The 18,108-nt window shown below is 33.8% G+C and overlaps 1 protein-coding gene across 1 annotated transcript in view; it reads right to left on the bottom strand.

The window, feature by feature from the left end:
* TRMT11 (tRNA methyltransferase 11 homolog (S. cerevisiae)) overlaps positions 1–18,108 on the bottom strand; it is a 53,465-nt gene that overhangs the window by 11,756 nt on the left and 23,601 nt on the right. The window contains exons 8-12 of the mRNA XM_012660806.1: positions 17,727–17,807; positions 14,332–14,496; positions 12,834–12,906; positions 12,587–12,718; positions 5,514–5,634 (exon numbers count right to left, since the gene is read on the bottom strand). Of these exons, the coding sequence (XP_012516260.1) occupies positions 5,514–5,634; positions 12,587–12,718; positions 12,834–12,906; positions 14,332–14,496; positions 17,727–17,807 (572 nt within the window). The remainder of the gene's footprint in view (positions 1–5,513; positions 5,635–12,586; positions 12,719–12,833; positions 12,907–14,331; positions 14,497–17,726; positions 17,808–18,108) is intronic.

Raw genomic sequence — 18,108 nt, 5'->3', positions numbered from 1 at the left:
GCAATAGACAGGCAAAAATCACAAAATACATCAGAAGGAAAAGTCAATCAGAAGGGACTACCTTTAATTCAAATAGCTGTCAAAGAAAAACACAGCTAACAACATTAACCCTGAGAAAGGATAATGCATAATGGAAATAGGGATCAGTATTATGTTGGCAAAACACGACAGTTTATGATTAGCAACACTAGCATCATTTTAACATGTAAACCACTTATCATAAACACTAATTTTTTCCACTTCAAGACATGCATAAGTCATTTTCTCAAGTGGGAACTCAGTATCTATTCTCTCCCTTACTCATTTAAAAAATACTGTTGTAATGTTAATGGTTATTTTGTCCTTCACAGCCTCAAAATCTTCCAGTCTTTTAGTCAAAACCCTCACTTTTGGCCACGCTCCATTCTGATTAATGCATTCACCACCTTCATGTTACTGGACTCTTTCATTCAATCCAAAATAAAAAATGACATAAACTTTCATCACCTCTCACTGTGACCTTCTAATATCCCTTATTTTAAATCATCTGAATGACACTGGATAGCTATAAAAACGACAACTGATTTACAAAATATTATAACTTTAGTCTAAATTAATAGCCATTTAATATCTAGAACTAAACTTACCTATACTTCAGTACTTCTCAAACCACTAGGAGTATAAGGTAGCAGGTCAGGTAAACAAGACACAAAATAAATAGGGCACATTATGGTTCATTTAATGCAGTAGTAACTTGAAATAATTTTTTATATTTAATCAACTATCTATTATCAAGTAGGGTATAAAAGTTGCATGAAGTTTTAAAAAAGATTTCAAGGTAATCTTGAAAAGAGCTATTTTGGGTAGTCTTTCATTTGTCCACATAGACTCTGGTAGAAAAGGTTGAAAGAGTATTGTTTTAAGTGACTTTCATTGAAGACACTTCTATTATATTCTGATCTGTCCTGGACAACTCTGGTGATCAGCATTTTTAGCCTATAAATTTTATATGAGAAAAATGTTTTGTAGAAGTAACCACTGTGACCACAACCATATACAGCAGCATCAACTACATGTTGTGTCAAGAGGGAAAATGAGTTCTAGTAAAGCAGGCCACACTCTACCAAGGCCTCATGAGCAACCCTTGCTGAACAGAACAGGACAAGGAAACACTATCTTTAAAAGAAACTAGTAATAGGCTACTCAAGAATATTTACCTTTTAATCTTGCCATACTCTAAAGGTAGAAATATATTTTCGTAGAGAGACAACATGAGGGAGAAAGGACACAGAATTTGAAGTGCAAGGTGGAGTTTTGGTCTCAACTCTGCAACTTACTATTTAAGCGTAGGCCACTTCCTCGTCACTAAAATGTTAATAATGAGGTCAAATGAATAAGAAAGTATTGTAAACTAATAAAGCATTATAAAAGTTTTATGTATCATTCTCTTAGCTTTCAGAATATAGCAACAAGGAATAATGCAAAAACCTGGCTCTTCTTACCAAGTATCTTTGTAATTTTAACACGGTTATCAAGAATTTTTTTCTTTACTATTTATGCACAATAAGCAAGTCTAAAAACTGTAGCTAATAATGTAAGGATACAAAATTTTATAAAACATTGATATTCTTCAGACAATTTTTGTTATAACTTATGTTTACATTTTAAAAGGAGGGAGAGAGAGAATACTTTATAACAACATACCAAGTGGGCCAAAAGTTATACTGAAGTTAAACCTAACAAGTGACAAATCAAAAATGAAGGGACACAGTATACAAAAGTGTAAAAATCTAAAATTAATAGTCTTGCATTGCCAAAATCAACAATGCTGAGCAAGCCAGAGAATAATTTGTTAGACGCGTGTGAGAACTGTTTGACAATTTTATGTCATCACTTGCATTATAAAGGACCAGGATCTTGCTGCAATTATATACACTCCTCTCCATACAAACAAAAGGTATAAATGAAGTAATTAATTAAAAACCAAACATGATTAATTTAACATGACACAGTATTTTCAGTTATAGTAAATGTCATACTAGTGAACATTCACTAATTAAACTTGATCTTATAAAATGAGGACCATTTCAAAAAATTACTTGACCATCAGGCTTTTCCTTGTTTTTTAAAATCAATTTGAAAGGGACAGAAGTAAAATGATAAAAGGAAACTAGACAAAAATTAACACTGCCTTTATAGGTTTAAAGATACCCAAGGTGAGTGCCCTTATTTATCATTGTAATACAGGACAAAAATTCTCAAGAGCCTATTTTTTACTGGAGTCTCAAATAAATTTGCTTAGAGAAATATTATACATCAGGAAAAAATACTGGACTTTTTAAACAAATAAAACTCAGAGGAAAGCACATATGAAATTAGTTCACAATGGGTCTTAATTTTTAAATTTTTCCATTAAAATAGAATGCCTGATTTATTACGAGGCTTGATTCATTATTAAAGAATCTTTCCTCCACATCTTCCTCCTTCCAATTCTTTGGAATACTATTTATGTAGGCCACACAATAAAGAATGCTAATGCCATTTACTCTATAACATCATGACTTAAAATTACAAACCCTACAGGTAATATTTCTGTTTTTTACATGTATTACATGTGTACCTGGCATATAAATGTTAGTTACTATTATTACTTACTCAAATGATTCCATTAAATACTATGATTTCTAAGAGCTGCAACAGTACTATCTGAATTATCAAATGCCTCACTTTCCTCAAAATACTAAAGGTAAACATACAAGAGAAGTGACGAAGAGAGGAGGGAGAAAAAAACATACTCTAACATACAACAGAAGCCTTTTATTGAACATGATAGATACTGGTAATAGTTACTGTTATGGGCTGACTTACGACTTAGGTTATGTCCCTAAAATTCATATGTTGAGGTCTTAACCCTCAATGTGACTGTGTTTGGAGATAGGGCCTTTAAAGAGGTAATTATAGTTAAATGAGGTCTAAGGGTACAGACTTAATCCAATAAGATTGGTGTCCTTATAAAAAGAGGAAGAGACACCAAAAAGTGCAGACACACAGAGGAAAGGCCATGTGAAAACAGCGAGAAGGTGGATGCCTGCGAGTCGGAAAGAGAGGTCTCGCCAGAACCCAACCCTACTGACGCTTTGATCTTGAACTTCTAGTCTCCAGATCTACAAGAAAGTAAATTTCTGTTATTTAAGCCACCCAGTTTGTGGCATTCTGTTATGGCAGCCTGAGTAGCCTAATACGGTTACTTAATTGAAAAAGTCAGTAAGAGCAGGAAAAAATTAAAATGCTTAAACTTATTTTAACTTAAAAAACTGTATATTCATTTGACAATTTTTTGATGTACAATCAAGACCTATAAAGATTTCCAGTTTTGGCACTTACAAAGCAATCTGGGTACAAAAAACTAGATTGCAATAACTTTTTTCTAACTCACTTGTAATTCAAGACTCTATTTTAACAACTCACTTTATTCTTTCTAAAGCATTCAACTTAGTTTTTACAGAAATGACAACTTTAGTCTTACACTCATATTTAACTGGTCTAACTAGTATTTAATTAGATTACAAAATTACCATAACAAATATAACTGGCATAAACAGCTTTGAGAACAGCATAACTGATTCTTGGTAAACAGACAATTCAGCTGGTAGGTACAGAAGTACTGTATGTAGATACAGCAGAGACCAAGTAACTCGCCTGCTGAAAGTATTCAGCATATTATAGGCATCAGACAGTGTGTTATAGAGCAGGAATAGCCAGCACAGTTTAATCCACGGAGTTTGAAATAGATGTTAGATAAGAGGGCTTCTATGTACCAAATGAATATTGGTTATTCAAAATTGTCACTTTGGAAGGTTGTCATTGTATCAAACAATTTGTAAACCACTTGTGGAATTTCTAAATATGCAACGTTTAAAATGTTTAATGGTAAATCATCATCCTTGGAACAGGATTTGATTTCTAAAACTAATAATAACTTTCATTTAGTGACCTGTCAGGTATAAACTGTGAGCAGCAAAGTCTAATAATATCATTCGAAGAAAAGTGTTACTATAAAGCAAAATGACTCTTTAATATGAACATATTTCTTTAAAGGTAAATCTAAAAGGTAAGTTTCAAGAACATGCTGAATAATTATGAAAGAAATAGAATGAAAAAAAAAAAGAAATAGAATGAACACAAAGATGTCATTCCAAGGATATCAGACATTTGAATATAAATCTCTAGTACTATTGCTTTAAAAATGACTACCATACAATTTCATTTTAATTATATCACATATACCTATACATCTGTGTGTTTACGTATACATACACCTCCACATATATACATAGTAGACACCAATCAACTAATATACACATATAGGTTAGCTTTCTGAAATGCCCTGATATTGAAGCCTGATTACTGAGGATAGTTCAGGTCACACTGAAAATTCTGAATATTATTCACTAATAAAAATGAGTCACTAAAAAATTTTGCATAAGGAAGTTATAATATAATGAATGCAGTGTTTAGGAAGATTCATTTAACAGATAAAAAGTAGAGGTGTGAAGGAGAGCGATCACTGAGGAGACTGTGTCAGCATAAACCAGGTGTATGGTAATATGGATCTAAATTACAGACAGCAAATGGAAATAAAAATAAAGAACAAAAACAGGAATGATATAAAATAACATATGCAAAAGGCACTGAAAATATTAGTTTTCATTACCGTGAAAGAATCTATAAGGTGTAAATTAGATGAAAACAAGTCAAATGCAGACTAAAGGTGGGTGTGACAAAATCTTCAGATTACCACCATCTTTCTTCTGCTTGCCCTAAAGATCCAAGGCAAGAATGGCGCTTGTTCAAGTTTCCAGTGAACTTGGGAGAGCTTTAGTTGTCAATACAGAAAAGTACAGCTCAAAGAACATTTTGTAGATTTAATTAAGCTCCATTATGAGGCATTATTCATAATTAATTCTGATCTTGACATGAAATAACAGATGTTTTGTTCTTTCCTCTCAAGCTTAAATGAAGAGAGAGAGGGAAAGTGCGTGTGTGTGTAGGGGGTGGGTGCGGGGGTGTGTGCGTAAGAGAGAAAGAGAGAGACAACACATGTTGGGCCCTAACAGATGGGGGAAATATACTTTGTCCCTAATACAAAGCAATATACTCTCTTCATTATAGTCTGAAATTATGTACTACTTGATTTCTACTTCTGGAGAAAAATGGTTACTAGGAGATTGCTAATTAGACAACAGTTGTTTAACTAAAAGTGCTGTTTTATAACTAAGTTAGCAACAAGTTTGTCAAATAAAGGGAAGTTAGGGTCCACTTCTATTTCTACTCTTCTACCCAACTTCTATGTCCAACTCCTACCCTCCAACCAAATGCCACAAACCTCTTCAAGTTCTACCTCTTCCTGAATTCATCTGTAATTTTTTAAAAATCAAAGACTAACATTTCCAAACTCCATCACAGGAAAACTATTTAGAAAAATCGACTTTTGATTCTTTCAGAATTTATCTAAAAATACTAGGGAAATTTACCTCAAATTTCTTCACCTTTTCCATTGTGATCAAGCGCCTTGATGTGTGACTGGAAAGCTTCTGCTCACAGTTGCTAATGAGTTCCAGGCAAGGGTGCCAGGGCACCATCTCCTCCGTGTACCTGAGGAGAGAACAGCTGACGGTTACGAATACTCACATGTGCTGCCCACACAGAATCACCATGGGGGCCATCCCGTGTGGTACGGGACATCCTTCCACTACATGCTGTATCATTTTTCTTTCCTACGTACAGTATATGCTAACTGTTCCTATACTTTATAAACAATCTACCTGTACTTTAACAAAGCAAAGTATTTTAATTTTACCACATCTAAAAATGCAGCTTAATTTTTTACCTACAGAATGAGAGAGGGAGGGACAGAGGGAGAGAAAGGGAGAGAGAGGGATGAGGAGGGGGAGAGGGGGACAGAGAGAAATAATACAAGTGTGTTTTATTGAAGAATGCCAAACATTTAAACTACAAAAATACAGATGACAATTCCACCCCACAGAATCCCACAAGAGCAGATAAGACACACAGAAATATACTCTACAACACCCCTTGACATTCATGAGGGACAGATTCACCTGTAGATTTTTATAAATTCCCAAAGTATAAAGTCCACTATAGCTATACTTTCCCCTGTAAGATGAAGTGCCCTTGCAAAATTTTAACGACATCTTGAGACCGCTATTAAGTTTGCAAATACAAGACTAAAGTTATTTGTAAGATTGTTCAACTAAACTACATCTAAAGTAAACACTACAGATTGTATCAGTCCTCTGGTCATACGGACCAGGAAATAAAACTGAAGCTATGGCAATGAGTGGTGGAGACTGCTGCTGTACACCACATGAATGGAGATGAGGACACTAGAAAGCAGGACAGCCAGGTGCAGTAGTTCAGAACCTGGCATCTGACAGGTTGTTGACATCAATCTTGGCAGAAGAAACAGGTGGCAGATTTGGGGGAAACAGCTATGGAACAGGATGCGGAAGAACAGCCGGGGAGAGGGCTGACTAGGTATAGGTACCTTTAAGAATGCTGTGATTGCCGGTTTTTATTTTTCCTTTGCAAATTTTTATGCCTTTTGGGGAAGTCTGCATACATTTATTATATGGGCATCTTAAACCTCTGGTCCAAAATGGGAAAGGTGCCGATTAGTTCTTCACATAAAGGACTATGATCTTAGCTAGCTATTCTAATGCATCAACATTGTCTTCACCATCACTCTTTTACTGACTTCTCTAGGTCCCTCTGACCTTGGATGAGCTCTCCCTCTTTACCTCAACCACATCCTCAAAACCTTCATCACCCACTTACCAAGCAACATTCACAATGCACTTCACTTTATTATCAGCGGAAGGAATTTTCTTGAAGTCATGCTCTGCCTCCTTCCTTAGAGCTGTCCAACAAGTAATGACCACTTCAGATATCACCTCATCTAATAATTCTTTAATGTTCGCTATATAGCCAGAAACATTATACTTCTTATAACATTAGTTGACACCAGATTTGGAATCTTCATGCAAAGCATTTATGATATGAAGGAACTCATTCTACACCACAGTTGAGACTAAAATAAAAAGTGGTAACGGAGAGAGTATATACTCTTGACCTTAAGCTTGCAAACAGCAGGATCTGTGGATGTCTGAAACAATGTTCATCAAACTTAGTAATGTACTCTTTTTTTAAAGAAAAAAAAAAAACTTTTATTTTCTGGTAGATTGACTTGAAGTATTATTATTAAAATGTCATTTAAATATGTGCAAATATATATTAGAAATTTCTTATCCTTATATCCTAATATAACTACAAAACCCAAAATATATTTATAAATCAAATCCAAAAGTACAAAATCAATACAATTTTAATTAACATCTGTGACATGAATGATGCTAAACTGCTGAAGTTAAATTGTTGTGTTTGGCTTAATAGCAGAAAAACATATTTACATGTTTTATATATCTTTTCAACTCAATCTTTGATTTTAAGCATAAGGGAACATCATATCAGTAATCATTATCATTAACAAATGTATTTTTAACCACTAATCTGTTATATTAGCAAGCCAATCAATTTAATAGTATTCTCCCAAATACCATACTAAAAGAAAATAGCAGTTAAAAAATCATTCACTGTATATATAACAATATATTTCATACCAGTGTATGGTATGAACTGTCTGCAAACTGTTAAGTAGAAGATATAAATCTGTACTTTGCCTGAACTATAATGGTAATATACTACCCTACCTTAATTTCCTGTTTTCATTACTATCCCTCTACAATTCAAGTTATCTATTAAAAAACCAAATGAGCCAGAATAGGCAGATCCACAGAGATAGGTAAGTGATTGCCAGAGGCAGAAGAGGTGGTGATTGCTAATCTGCATGGGGTACTTTTGGGGGATGATGAAAACGTTCGTTCTGGAATTAGATAGTGGTGATGGTTGCACAACTTTGTGGATACCCTAAGAACCGTGGAGTTGTATAATTTAAAAACGGTGACTTTGAATTTCAAGGTATACAAATTATCTCTCAATTTTTTTAAAAAAAGCAAAAATAGTTGTGTGTATAGAGGCCCCTAGGTTTTTCATGAATCAATTTTTAAAGTCACTTATTTTTCTGCATATCTTCATGTCTCAAGCACTTTCCAAATATCACTGGAATTTCATGTTCTATACAAGAAACAGATTTTGCATTGATTTGAACACTTACTGAAAACAGCTTAATGAATCACGTTTTCCTGTTTCTTAGATAAAAGATGAAAAACATCTTTTCTTTACTGATCTGAACCACCAAGTTCATTTTACTACAATTAAAATTTATCCTCAAATCCTTCTTTGGGTCACATTATTAGGTTTCTTTGTCATCTTTTTAAAAAAATGTAATTGACAAATTATAATTATATATATTTATGGGGTATAATGTGATGTTTTGATATAGGTAAGTCATCATCTTTATCATTAACCCCAGTGGTTTGATTTCTATCAAAGGTCATCTTTCACAAAGAAACACAGTTTCCAAGCACTTCAAGAGTTACCTATGTGTGTGTAATAAAATTAGATAACAAGCCTATGTGGATATATGCAACCTGGGCAAACAGCTACATTTACTCAGGGCTTAGCAATTCCTATGACATCAAACACACACACACGTGTTGGATTTATGCCCTGTCGACATGAATATAACACAGATCTTCAGGGTCATTTGCAAGGAATCAAAATTGTGAATAGTAAACCCACAAATGCCAACAGTCTATAGTAATTGTATGTGGTAAGTCTCTATGAGTGGTAAGAACAAACCACTATGAGAGCACAGAAGAAGGACTGATTAATTCTGCTGAGAAGGGTCTGAGAAAGTGTCACAGAAGTGGTGACAATTAAGCCAGGACTTGAAAGATGACTACAATTTCACCAGATGAGGAAAGAAGAATGGGCATCTCAAGCAAGGGGGAAAGAATAAACAAAGGTGAAAAGATAAAGTACACACAGTATCTTGACACTGACAAAAATGACATACTAGAGTGGAAATAGTCTAGACTAGAAGAAAAACAGCAGAAGTTTGTGAGTAGCAGTTTCTTCACTACAATTTAAATTATCAGTGAGAAAGTCCTTTTTCAATCAACAGCTCTAACAATTTTTCACGTATCACTAAGCTTCTAGGCAGTATTTTGTTTTTATTATATCTTAAACTTTTCAATAGGTCCTGAGTTTAAATAATACCTGAACTTGGTTATAATGTGTAATTCTTATTTTTAAACTTGAATCATACAACAGGATTTGGCTGAGTAAATAAAATTCAGTAGTAGAACTGAAAGCCTACATTCACTACACCAAAAACACAAAAGTCTTAAAATTAAACTGTCCTAAGGCACAATTTTACATTGAACTCCTTTTTTATTCCTGGTCCAACAAAAAGCTACATTTTTAATAAAACATAATTCTAAACTGTTTAATTCATAAGCAAGAACATTATTTCAAACTTTTACAGATGACTTTAGTTTTAAATTCATCTTAATAACTGTGTTATTTTAAAAAGAGTAAATATTTTGAATAATATATACTACAAAAGTGAAAATAGTTCATTTTTCTAGCATAAACTCAACACAGACTAAGTTCGTTAATACGTTAACAATTAATAAGAATTAGTAATTCATTAAGAAGATCACTAGGCTTAAGGAAAGGAGAAGATACAACCGAGGTCTAGTAATGAACATCAGAGGACCTGAAAATAACTCTGTCCAAGGATAAATAGGTCAGGGACGTAAATGCTACAGTAGTCTTCCCATGTGTGTTAGCCACATACCTATAAGAAATCTATTCCCCAAGAAAACATCTAAGACAAAAAAAGAATTGATAAAACATGTCTCCCTTTTCTACTCCTAAAACATCCCTTTTGTTATATGTATTTGGAAATTTCTCCTTGTCCAAAATTAGTAAAATAGAGAAGTTACTGAAGAAATATCCAGTGGCTACTTCATAAAGTCTTTAGAAATATATTTAAAGTACCTATCATTTTACTTTTTAAAAAGGAATCATAAAAGAACTCCAAAAGTAATTCTTAACCACATATAATTTCAGTTGTAATTAAATAATAAACTACAAAGTAGTGAACAGTCAGATATGTTAGAAGGTAAGGAAGTGCACAATGACTAATGAGGATATTTCAAAAGGACAGGAAAGCCAGCTCAAAGAGATTCCTACTAGTCAAATCTAGGGCAATTTTAGTAACAAAATAAATGATAGTAGTAAATTACAGCCCAATGAATAATAAAAGAATCCATGACTCCATACCACTATAAATAAATAAATGGGGGACAAAGGAAAGCTCTTCCTTACAGAATGCCAACTTACAAATTCAGAAGGAATGATGGAACAGAAAATTCATCATTTGGCAACCACTATAGCAGAGGTTATCAACAATGGAGTCAGCAATGTGAGCAGTGGTTTGATGAAAAACACAGTATCAGTGTAATCTTGGAATATTTCCCCATAAAATACAAATCAAAGAGGAAAATAATGATTTGGAGAGGAAAAACCTGACAGAGAACAACATGAGCAGATGATCAAGGTTAACATCACCAGTAGAGGTCACTTTGAGTGCCCCATGATGTACTGCACAAAGATCATTTTTGTGGTCTTCTTACCAAAAAAGCATTATCTCAGTCTGGTCATAGGGGAAATACCAGCTAGACCCTGGTTGAAAGTCAAGCCTCAGAAAATAAGCTACATACTCTATAAAACTTTTAAGGACACAACAGATAAGGAAAGACTGAGGAGTATTCCAGACTGGAGGAGACCAAAAGATAAGATAGATGAATGCAGCACATTTTCCTGGATGCATTGCAATTGGTAATATTTGAATGGGGTCCATGATCTGGATGGCAATATTGTCATCAATGCTGATTTCCGGACTTGGAGGGTTGATCGTGGTGAGACAGGAATGTTCTTGTTTCTGAGAAATACAATGGAGTATACAGGGGTAACAGGGTATCATATCTGCAACTTCTCAAATGGTTTCAAAAAGATTAATGATAATGGATATGTGGGGGGGTAGGGGTAGGAGCATATATATATATTAATATTTGGAATATCTGAATGAGCATAGAAATGGGAGGTTTGGTATTTGAAATTTTTCTATAAGTTTGAAATTATTTCAGAATAATTTTTTTAAATTTTTAGCCCTGTAACTTGAATTAAAACAAAAAGTAAGTAGCTTGCTGCTGAAATTCAGTTTTTCTAAGGCAGAAACCATTTTTGCAAAGAAATGAACAAATATGCTCTTTTCTGAAAGTGTTAATAAAACCCCACCTATTGTTTCACATACCAGGTATATGAGATCTGGCAGGATGTTGAATTAAGTGAGCACAGCACAGGGAATAAGGAAACCAATTAGCTAGCTAGCTTTTAATTTTAGACTGGTCATTTCATTCCTTGGAATTAATTTTCTCCATTCTAAAATGAAGAGGTTAAATGAGATCATCACTGGCAACAAAACATAAACCCAGTGTTAAGGGACTTAGGCACCAATGTGTATTGTCTTACCAGTTCTTAAATACATGACTGAAGTTAGGCCATGATAACTTCTAATACAACATTTGTAAAATAAACAACAAAAACCAACACAGCTTCCAACTGCTGAGGAACCACCCACCATTGTGAAAAACAGACAAGTTATCACTGTTTTTTGTAGAATGCTTTTTGTACAATTATGTATAGTAAATATAGGAATTAAAATAATTTTATAAAAAATATTTCTATGGCAGATTGAAGAAATAACCAAATTTTGAGCTTGATACCATCTTTCAAATCTAAAAATCTCAACTTGTTCAAATATTGTGTCTTTCACTGTTGATGCACATAGCTCTGTTTATATTTAACAGTTATTAAATAATAAAACCCAAACATTGGGTAACATTGAACATAATCAAGGCTTTAAATATATGCATAGCTTTTATTTTGGTCTAAGTTTTTAAAAAGGATGTATTTCACTTAAGATAATTATAATAGCCAATATATACTAAAGCTAGCATTAGAAGGCAGTAGATACATCAATTACTCAGCTAAGTTGTTGAAAATTACCTATGTTTGTAGACTGGCAAAATAGCTATTGAACAGCTGTGATAAACAGGCACTGAGCTAAGTCTGGTATACAATAGGGGTTGGCAAACTTCCTGTAAAGGGGCAGAGAGTAAATATTATAGATTTTGGGGGGCTATATATTGTATGTTTCTGTCACATATTCTTTTATGTGTATGTGTGTTTTTTAACAACTCTTTAAAACTGTAAAAAACCATCTTAGCTAAAGGGCCTTATGAAAACAGGCTGAGGACCATATCTGGCCCACAGGTTGTAGTCTGCCAACCCCTGACAGAAAAATAAAAAAGTCAAAACAATTCAGTCAATAAGAGGAAGGAGATGATTTTACATACATATGAAGGTAAACAAAAACTATCACACATTAAATACAATGATACCCTGAACATAATTAGAGGTAAATAAAAAATTATGCTAGATATATAAACATTGTAAGAAAAATGAAATTAAAAATAAAATTAAGATTACATACTCTGGTGTATATACTGGTAACCAATAGACTAGTCTTCCACCTAATACCAGGGTCTCAGCTGCAAAGTTTAACAGGTCAAAATACATATCACTCAGATGATAACTCAAGGAAATAGGAACGTGGCTTTCTGGACTACAAAAGAAAACAAAATTTCAAAATCAGTGAAAAATTTTAAGACTGTTTAAGTTAACTAAAGAAGCAACATGCTTCTCAAAGTTCTAGCGCACCGTATTTAAATTTCACTTACCATTTTTCTATCCCCTTTGGTATTTCCTTCTGTGAACCTGTTCTTCTTATAGATTCTCTGATACCATATGGAGCTAGACAGAAAACACAGGTAACACAAACAGTCAAATGTCACTAAATCACCAGTGAAGGGCAGATATCTATCATGTGCCTTCAGATGTGACACCCTGAGAACACAACATCACCTATGCATTATTCCAACTGAGAATACACAACATAAAGAGTTGGGGGAGGGGGAACTGTTTTCAAAAATGTCAATGTCAATGTTTGTACCCCCATAATATCCTGAATTTAAAAAAAAAATGTCAATGTCATAAAAGACATGGAGAAGGCTGTGGAAATGTTACAAATCAAAAGAGGCCTAAAAAATATCATTGCTAAATGCAGTATGTAATTCTAGAGTGGATCCTGTACCAGAGAGAAAATATATGCTATAAAAGACATTACTGAGTCAACTGACAAAACTGGATGACAAACTATAAAGTATTATACGCATTTACTGAATCTGCTAACTATACTTTGGCTTTCTAAGAAATTCCTAAGAATTTCTCTATTCTTGGGAAATACACACTGAAGCGTAAGGGTAAAAGGCCACAATGAATGCCACTTACTCTCAAGCTGATCAGAAGAAAAAATTACTTACTTTATATAAATAAAGATACAGAGTAGGAGAGCAAATAGTAAAGCAAACTGTTAATTTTTAAAAATCACCCAATTTTCATAAAGTATATTCACACTGACACTATAATGCCTTGATAATTTTTCTTTTGTTAGATTTGAAACCATTTAAGTTACCAAAGAACTGAAGAGGGCTGAGATAGAAGGGCTCAACTCTGCCACTTTTTATAGATTTATTGTCAAATACTATTTGACAGGGCAGATGTACTCTTAGACAGGCTGCCTAAAAAGCCCAAGACTTCGTGAGGAATAGGAAAACAAGTTCTCATACACATTCCTGAAACTCAGCGGGTTCACAAGCCCAGTGGTTCACAGAACACCAAATTTCTTGTAACTCTAGAAAGGAGACGCCAGGGAAAACAGGCACTACAAAAACACAAATGCTTACACATAGAAAAATGTGTGATATCTGAAACTCTTTTCTTCGAAATTTAATAACAAACTGCAAATGACATTTTAGCTCCAGTTGGTATACTAATAACCAATTACAGTCATTACAAAAACAAATATATGCCTCAAAAAAATAAGTTGAAGGGGAAAACAGATGACGAGCTCTATAGATATAAAAATAGATTGGCAAGTCAATATATTTGCTTAAAAAACAAAACAATAAACCATTAATGACTTAGTTAAGTTGGTAACCTACCCTACATTCATAATTTTCTCCTTCTCACCGTATGAAGAAGTTGAGGGTGGGAGGAAGACTAACACAAGTTGACATTGTGTGTACATGTTGATAAATTTTGTACTTGAAATAAAAATGACTTTAGGAAACCAATCCTACTAATCCTACTTCTACTTTTGTATAAAAATAAACTTACGATCAGTGATAATTGCATCAAAATATGTGCCCTTCCTCCAGGAAGGTTTAGACGCATCTGAAACCAGGACATCAAGGTAGTACTTCTCTAAACCATACTGACGAAGATTTGCCCTAATATTTTCATCTGGTCCTCTCCATTTCTGGTTTTTCCTACTGGTCTTTCCTGAAGGGAAAGAATAAGGAAGATAGAAAATATGAGATCAAACAGAGCATTCTTACTTCCTATTGTTAGCTAAAAGTAATGTTTTAACTCATCTAAACCTACATTTACTCAAATAAAATTTGCTTTCATTTAAAATCTTAATTTATGTATACAAGTAAATAATTATTTTTATTTCAACTTATTATAAAAATATATTTTGAACAGAGAAACTACTGATGTCTAACCAATCTTATTCTGTCACCTTTCAAGTAAAACTGCCTTATGACATTCACTCAATACTTTCTGAGTACGAAGCATTTAGCAGTAAGATACAGAGTCGAATAGAAGAACCTGGCCCCTTTCCTTTAGCAGGAAACGGTCCTGTGTAGAGACAGTGTGAATCAGATAAATAAAATAGAAATGAAGAGAGCTAACTTGGGAAATTCAGTGACTATGATCATGAAGAAGGGAGGCAAAACAGGGACATTATTGATGAAGAAACGTTAAAGTGGGGGCTGAGAGAAGGCTAATTAGAAGTTCAAATGTTTCTAGTTTTAGAAGACATGGTAGTTTAGGATGATAATACCAGTGATTAAAAATCAGGAAACCAGGAGGAAAAACAAGCATAGGAAAAAAGATGAGATTTATCTGCAATATATCAATCTTGATATACCTTGAAGTACCTGCAGAACATTCAGAAAGAGACACCCAGCAGGTAGTTGAAGGCTGGAATATATACACTTGGGAGATATCAATATATAAACTTAAGTAGAATCCATAAGAATGAATGACAGTTTTTGTTAACCTAGGTGGTAGTTACGTAAGTATTTGCTCTATAATTATCCTTATATATTATATACTCTTCTGTATTATGATCAACTTCACAAGAAAAAAATCAAAAGAAGAATGACATGACACTGAACAATAAACACTGCGATAGGAGAAGGGGTCAAAGATAGATGCTTGGAAAAAACAGTGAGTAAACAAAGATCAGAGGAAGTTGCAGGGTCTTTATGAGACTAAGATGAAACAGTCAAAGAATTAAAAGTACCACCCAATGAGACCACTGTCTAGGAAATTTGCAAGGGAGGTTTTTTGAAGGTCAACATTGCCAAATGCTGTAGATCTGTGGCCTTAGTAAGTGGTTTCAGTAGAACAGTAGGCACAGAAGCTGGAAAATAATAAGTAGAGAGTGAAAGATGAAGAGGAGATAACAAGTTAATACTAGTTTTTCAAGAAGCATTTTGGCAAAAGAAACAGAAAAACAAGGTGATAGCTAGAGGGCCCTATAGGATTGATAGAAAAAGTTTTATACTTTTAAAACCAGAGAAACTTGAGACTATTTTAGAATATAGTAAGAGATTAGAAGTATAGGAAACAGGCCAGGTGCAGTGGCTCATGCTTATAATCCTAGCATTCTGGGAGGCTGAGGCAGGAGGATCACTTGAGCTCAGGAGTTTGAGACCAGCCTGAGCAAGAGTGAGACCCCATCTCTACTCAGGAGGCTGAGGCAGGAGGATCACCTGAACCCAGGAGATGGAGGTTGCATGCAGTGAGCTATGATGATGCTGAGGTGACACAGCAAGACTCTGTCTCCAGAAAAAAAGTATAGGAAACAGATCTAACAGCATCTTGGATAAGCTCTGAAGAGACTCTACCTCAATTAGAATTCTACCCAAGTAGAGCGAAGGTTATAACTTTTTGAACATAACTTTAATAAATAAAAATTCAAGTAAATTATACAGGTCAATTTCCTTAAAACAAATATACTGCTTCTAAAAGCAAACTGAAATAATTCTTCTTAGCATTTTGTTTACTCTAACATATTGCAGATAAAGAATATCCTTTTCTGGTTAGCCCATTTATGTAAACCTGATAAATTATAACTCATTTTCTTCCTAAGAAATATTACTAAATTCTTTATAGTCAAGGTAGGGAAAAAGGTCATTAGTACAATATATCAAACTGCTTCAGCAAAACAAAATAAACTACTAATATAATAAATTCACACCCATACAATAACTTATACTGGGTGAGGAAAAGGAAAAGAATGTTTTAAGGGCTGATTCAAGTTTAATGGAATACCACCATAAACACAAATAATCTCAAAACCATCAATAAAAACTTGATATTTTTAATACCATTAAGCTATAAAAAAAATACTTTTTCAGTTTGATTCAATTCCATCCAATCACACGTCATTATTGACATTTCTAGAATTTAAAATATTTTCCAAAATTACCTCAAAAACAAAGCAGATGCTTGTCTCAAGTATCCTCAGTCTAAGGCAGAATCTTTAAAGTTACTGTCACCTTTAAGTGTTTCAAAGATGTTTCAGTCAGTTATGAAATTAAAGACATATATGATACCTCAAAGACTGGTTAATCCAGTATACATTCTATGTATAGTTATTGAATGGCAGTAATCTTTAAATATAAACTCTATATGTCTTATTAACATGCACATGCTGATTACAAAACAAAATGGTCATATCTTTCTCCTACTTCTTCTCTGCTAACCCATAAGTTCCCAAAGATATAGTTTACCTACTTTTTTTTTTTTTTTTTTTTACCTTCCTACTAAGTCTACAAACACCTCTGGTGGGGAGGGCCTTTTCTTATTCATTTTTGTGTTCCCTCAGGAAATCATTTTGTTGACACTGGATTACTTCATAAAATGTAGATACTCAATGAAGTCTTGTAAAAATAAGTAAAATTACAAGTTTGTATTTTAACATTAAAATAATATCATATAATACTACAGTTGACTCTTGAACAATGCAGGAGTTTGACTTGCTGTGCAGTCAAAAACCTACATAGAACTTTTGATTCCCCAAAACCTTAACTACTAACAGCTTATTATTATATTTACTATAGGTAGTAAAAATATATTTACTATTCATTAAGTGGAAGTGGATTATCATCTTCACATTGAATAGGCTGAGGAGGAGGAGAAAGAGGAAAGGTTGGTCTTGCTGCTTTAGGGGTAGCAGAGCTGGAAGAAAATCCAAGTATAAGTGGACCCGTGCAGTTCAAACCCTTGTTGTTCAAGGGTCAACTGTGTTTTATTATTTTATCTCCCTTCCCCCCCTTTTTTTTTCAGAGACAGTGTCTCCCTATGTTGCCCAGGCTGGACTCCAACTCTGGGCTCAAACAATCCTCCTGCCTCAATCTCCAGAGTATGTATTTTATTATTTTAAAGGCGTTGGTATAACAGCAAAGACTATAACACTGTCTATAACCTTTACTCACCTAAACCGTGAACCGTGTTGTAGTCTATGTCTGTCCCATATACATAGGCACCAAAATGAGCAGAAGCTATCAGGAGGCCACCTGAAAAATCACACAATTATGACTTATTAACCAGAAAGTCCCAGACTCCTTTTCTTCCTGTAATTAATTTGATCCAGTTTTACAAACTAGCTGCAGGCAGAGTACCCTGGAATGACACTGATCCTGGCCATATTTAGCAAGCCTCAGAACTGAAAAAACAAATCCCTAAGCTGTATTCGTTAAATTGGTCACAAGGCAGGGAATTAATGTATGCCCTGGCATCATTACTTTAAACCACACTACTTAGGGAAAATTATCTTTTTTTTTTAGTCAAAATAATGTATATTTAGACATTTTCTTC

This window comes from Propithecus coquereli, unplaced genomic scaffold (assembly GCF_000956105.1).
Source record: "Propithecus coquereli isolate 6110/MARCELLA unplaced genomic scaffold, Pcoq_1.0 Scaffold68, whole genome shotgun sequence".
Lineage (NCBI taxonomy): Eukaryota > Metazoa > Chordata > Mammalia > Primates > Indriidae > Propithecus > Propithecus coquereli.
This window is presented reverse-complemented; position numbering and strand designations above follow the sequence as displayed.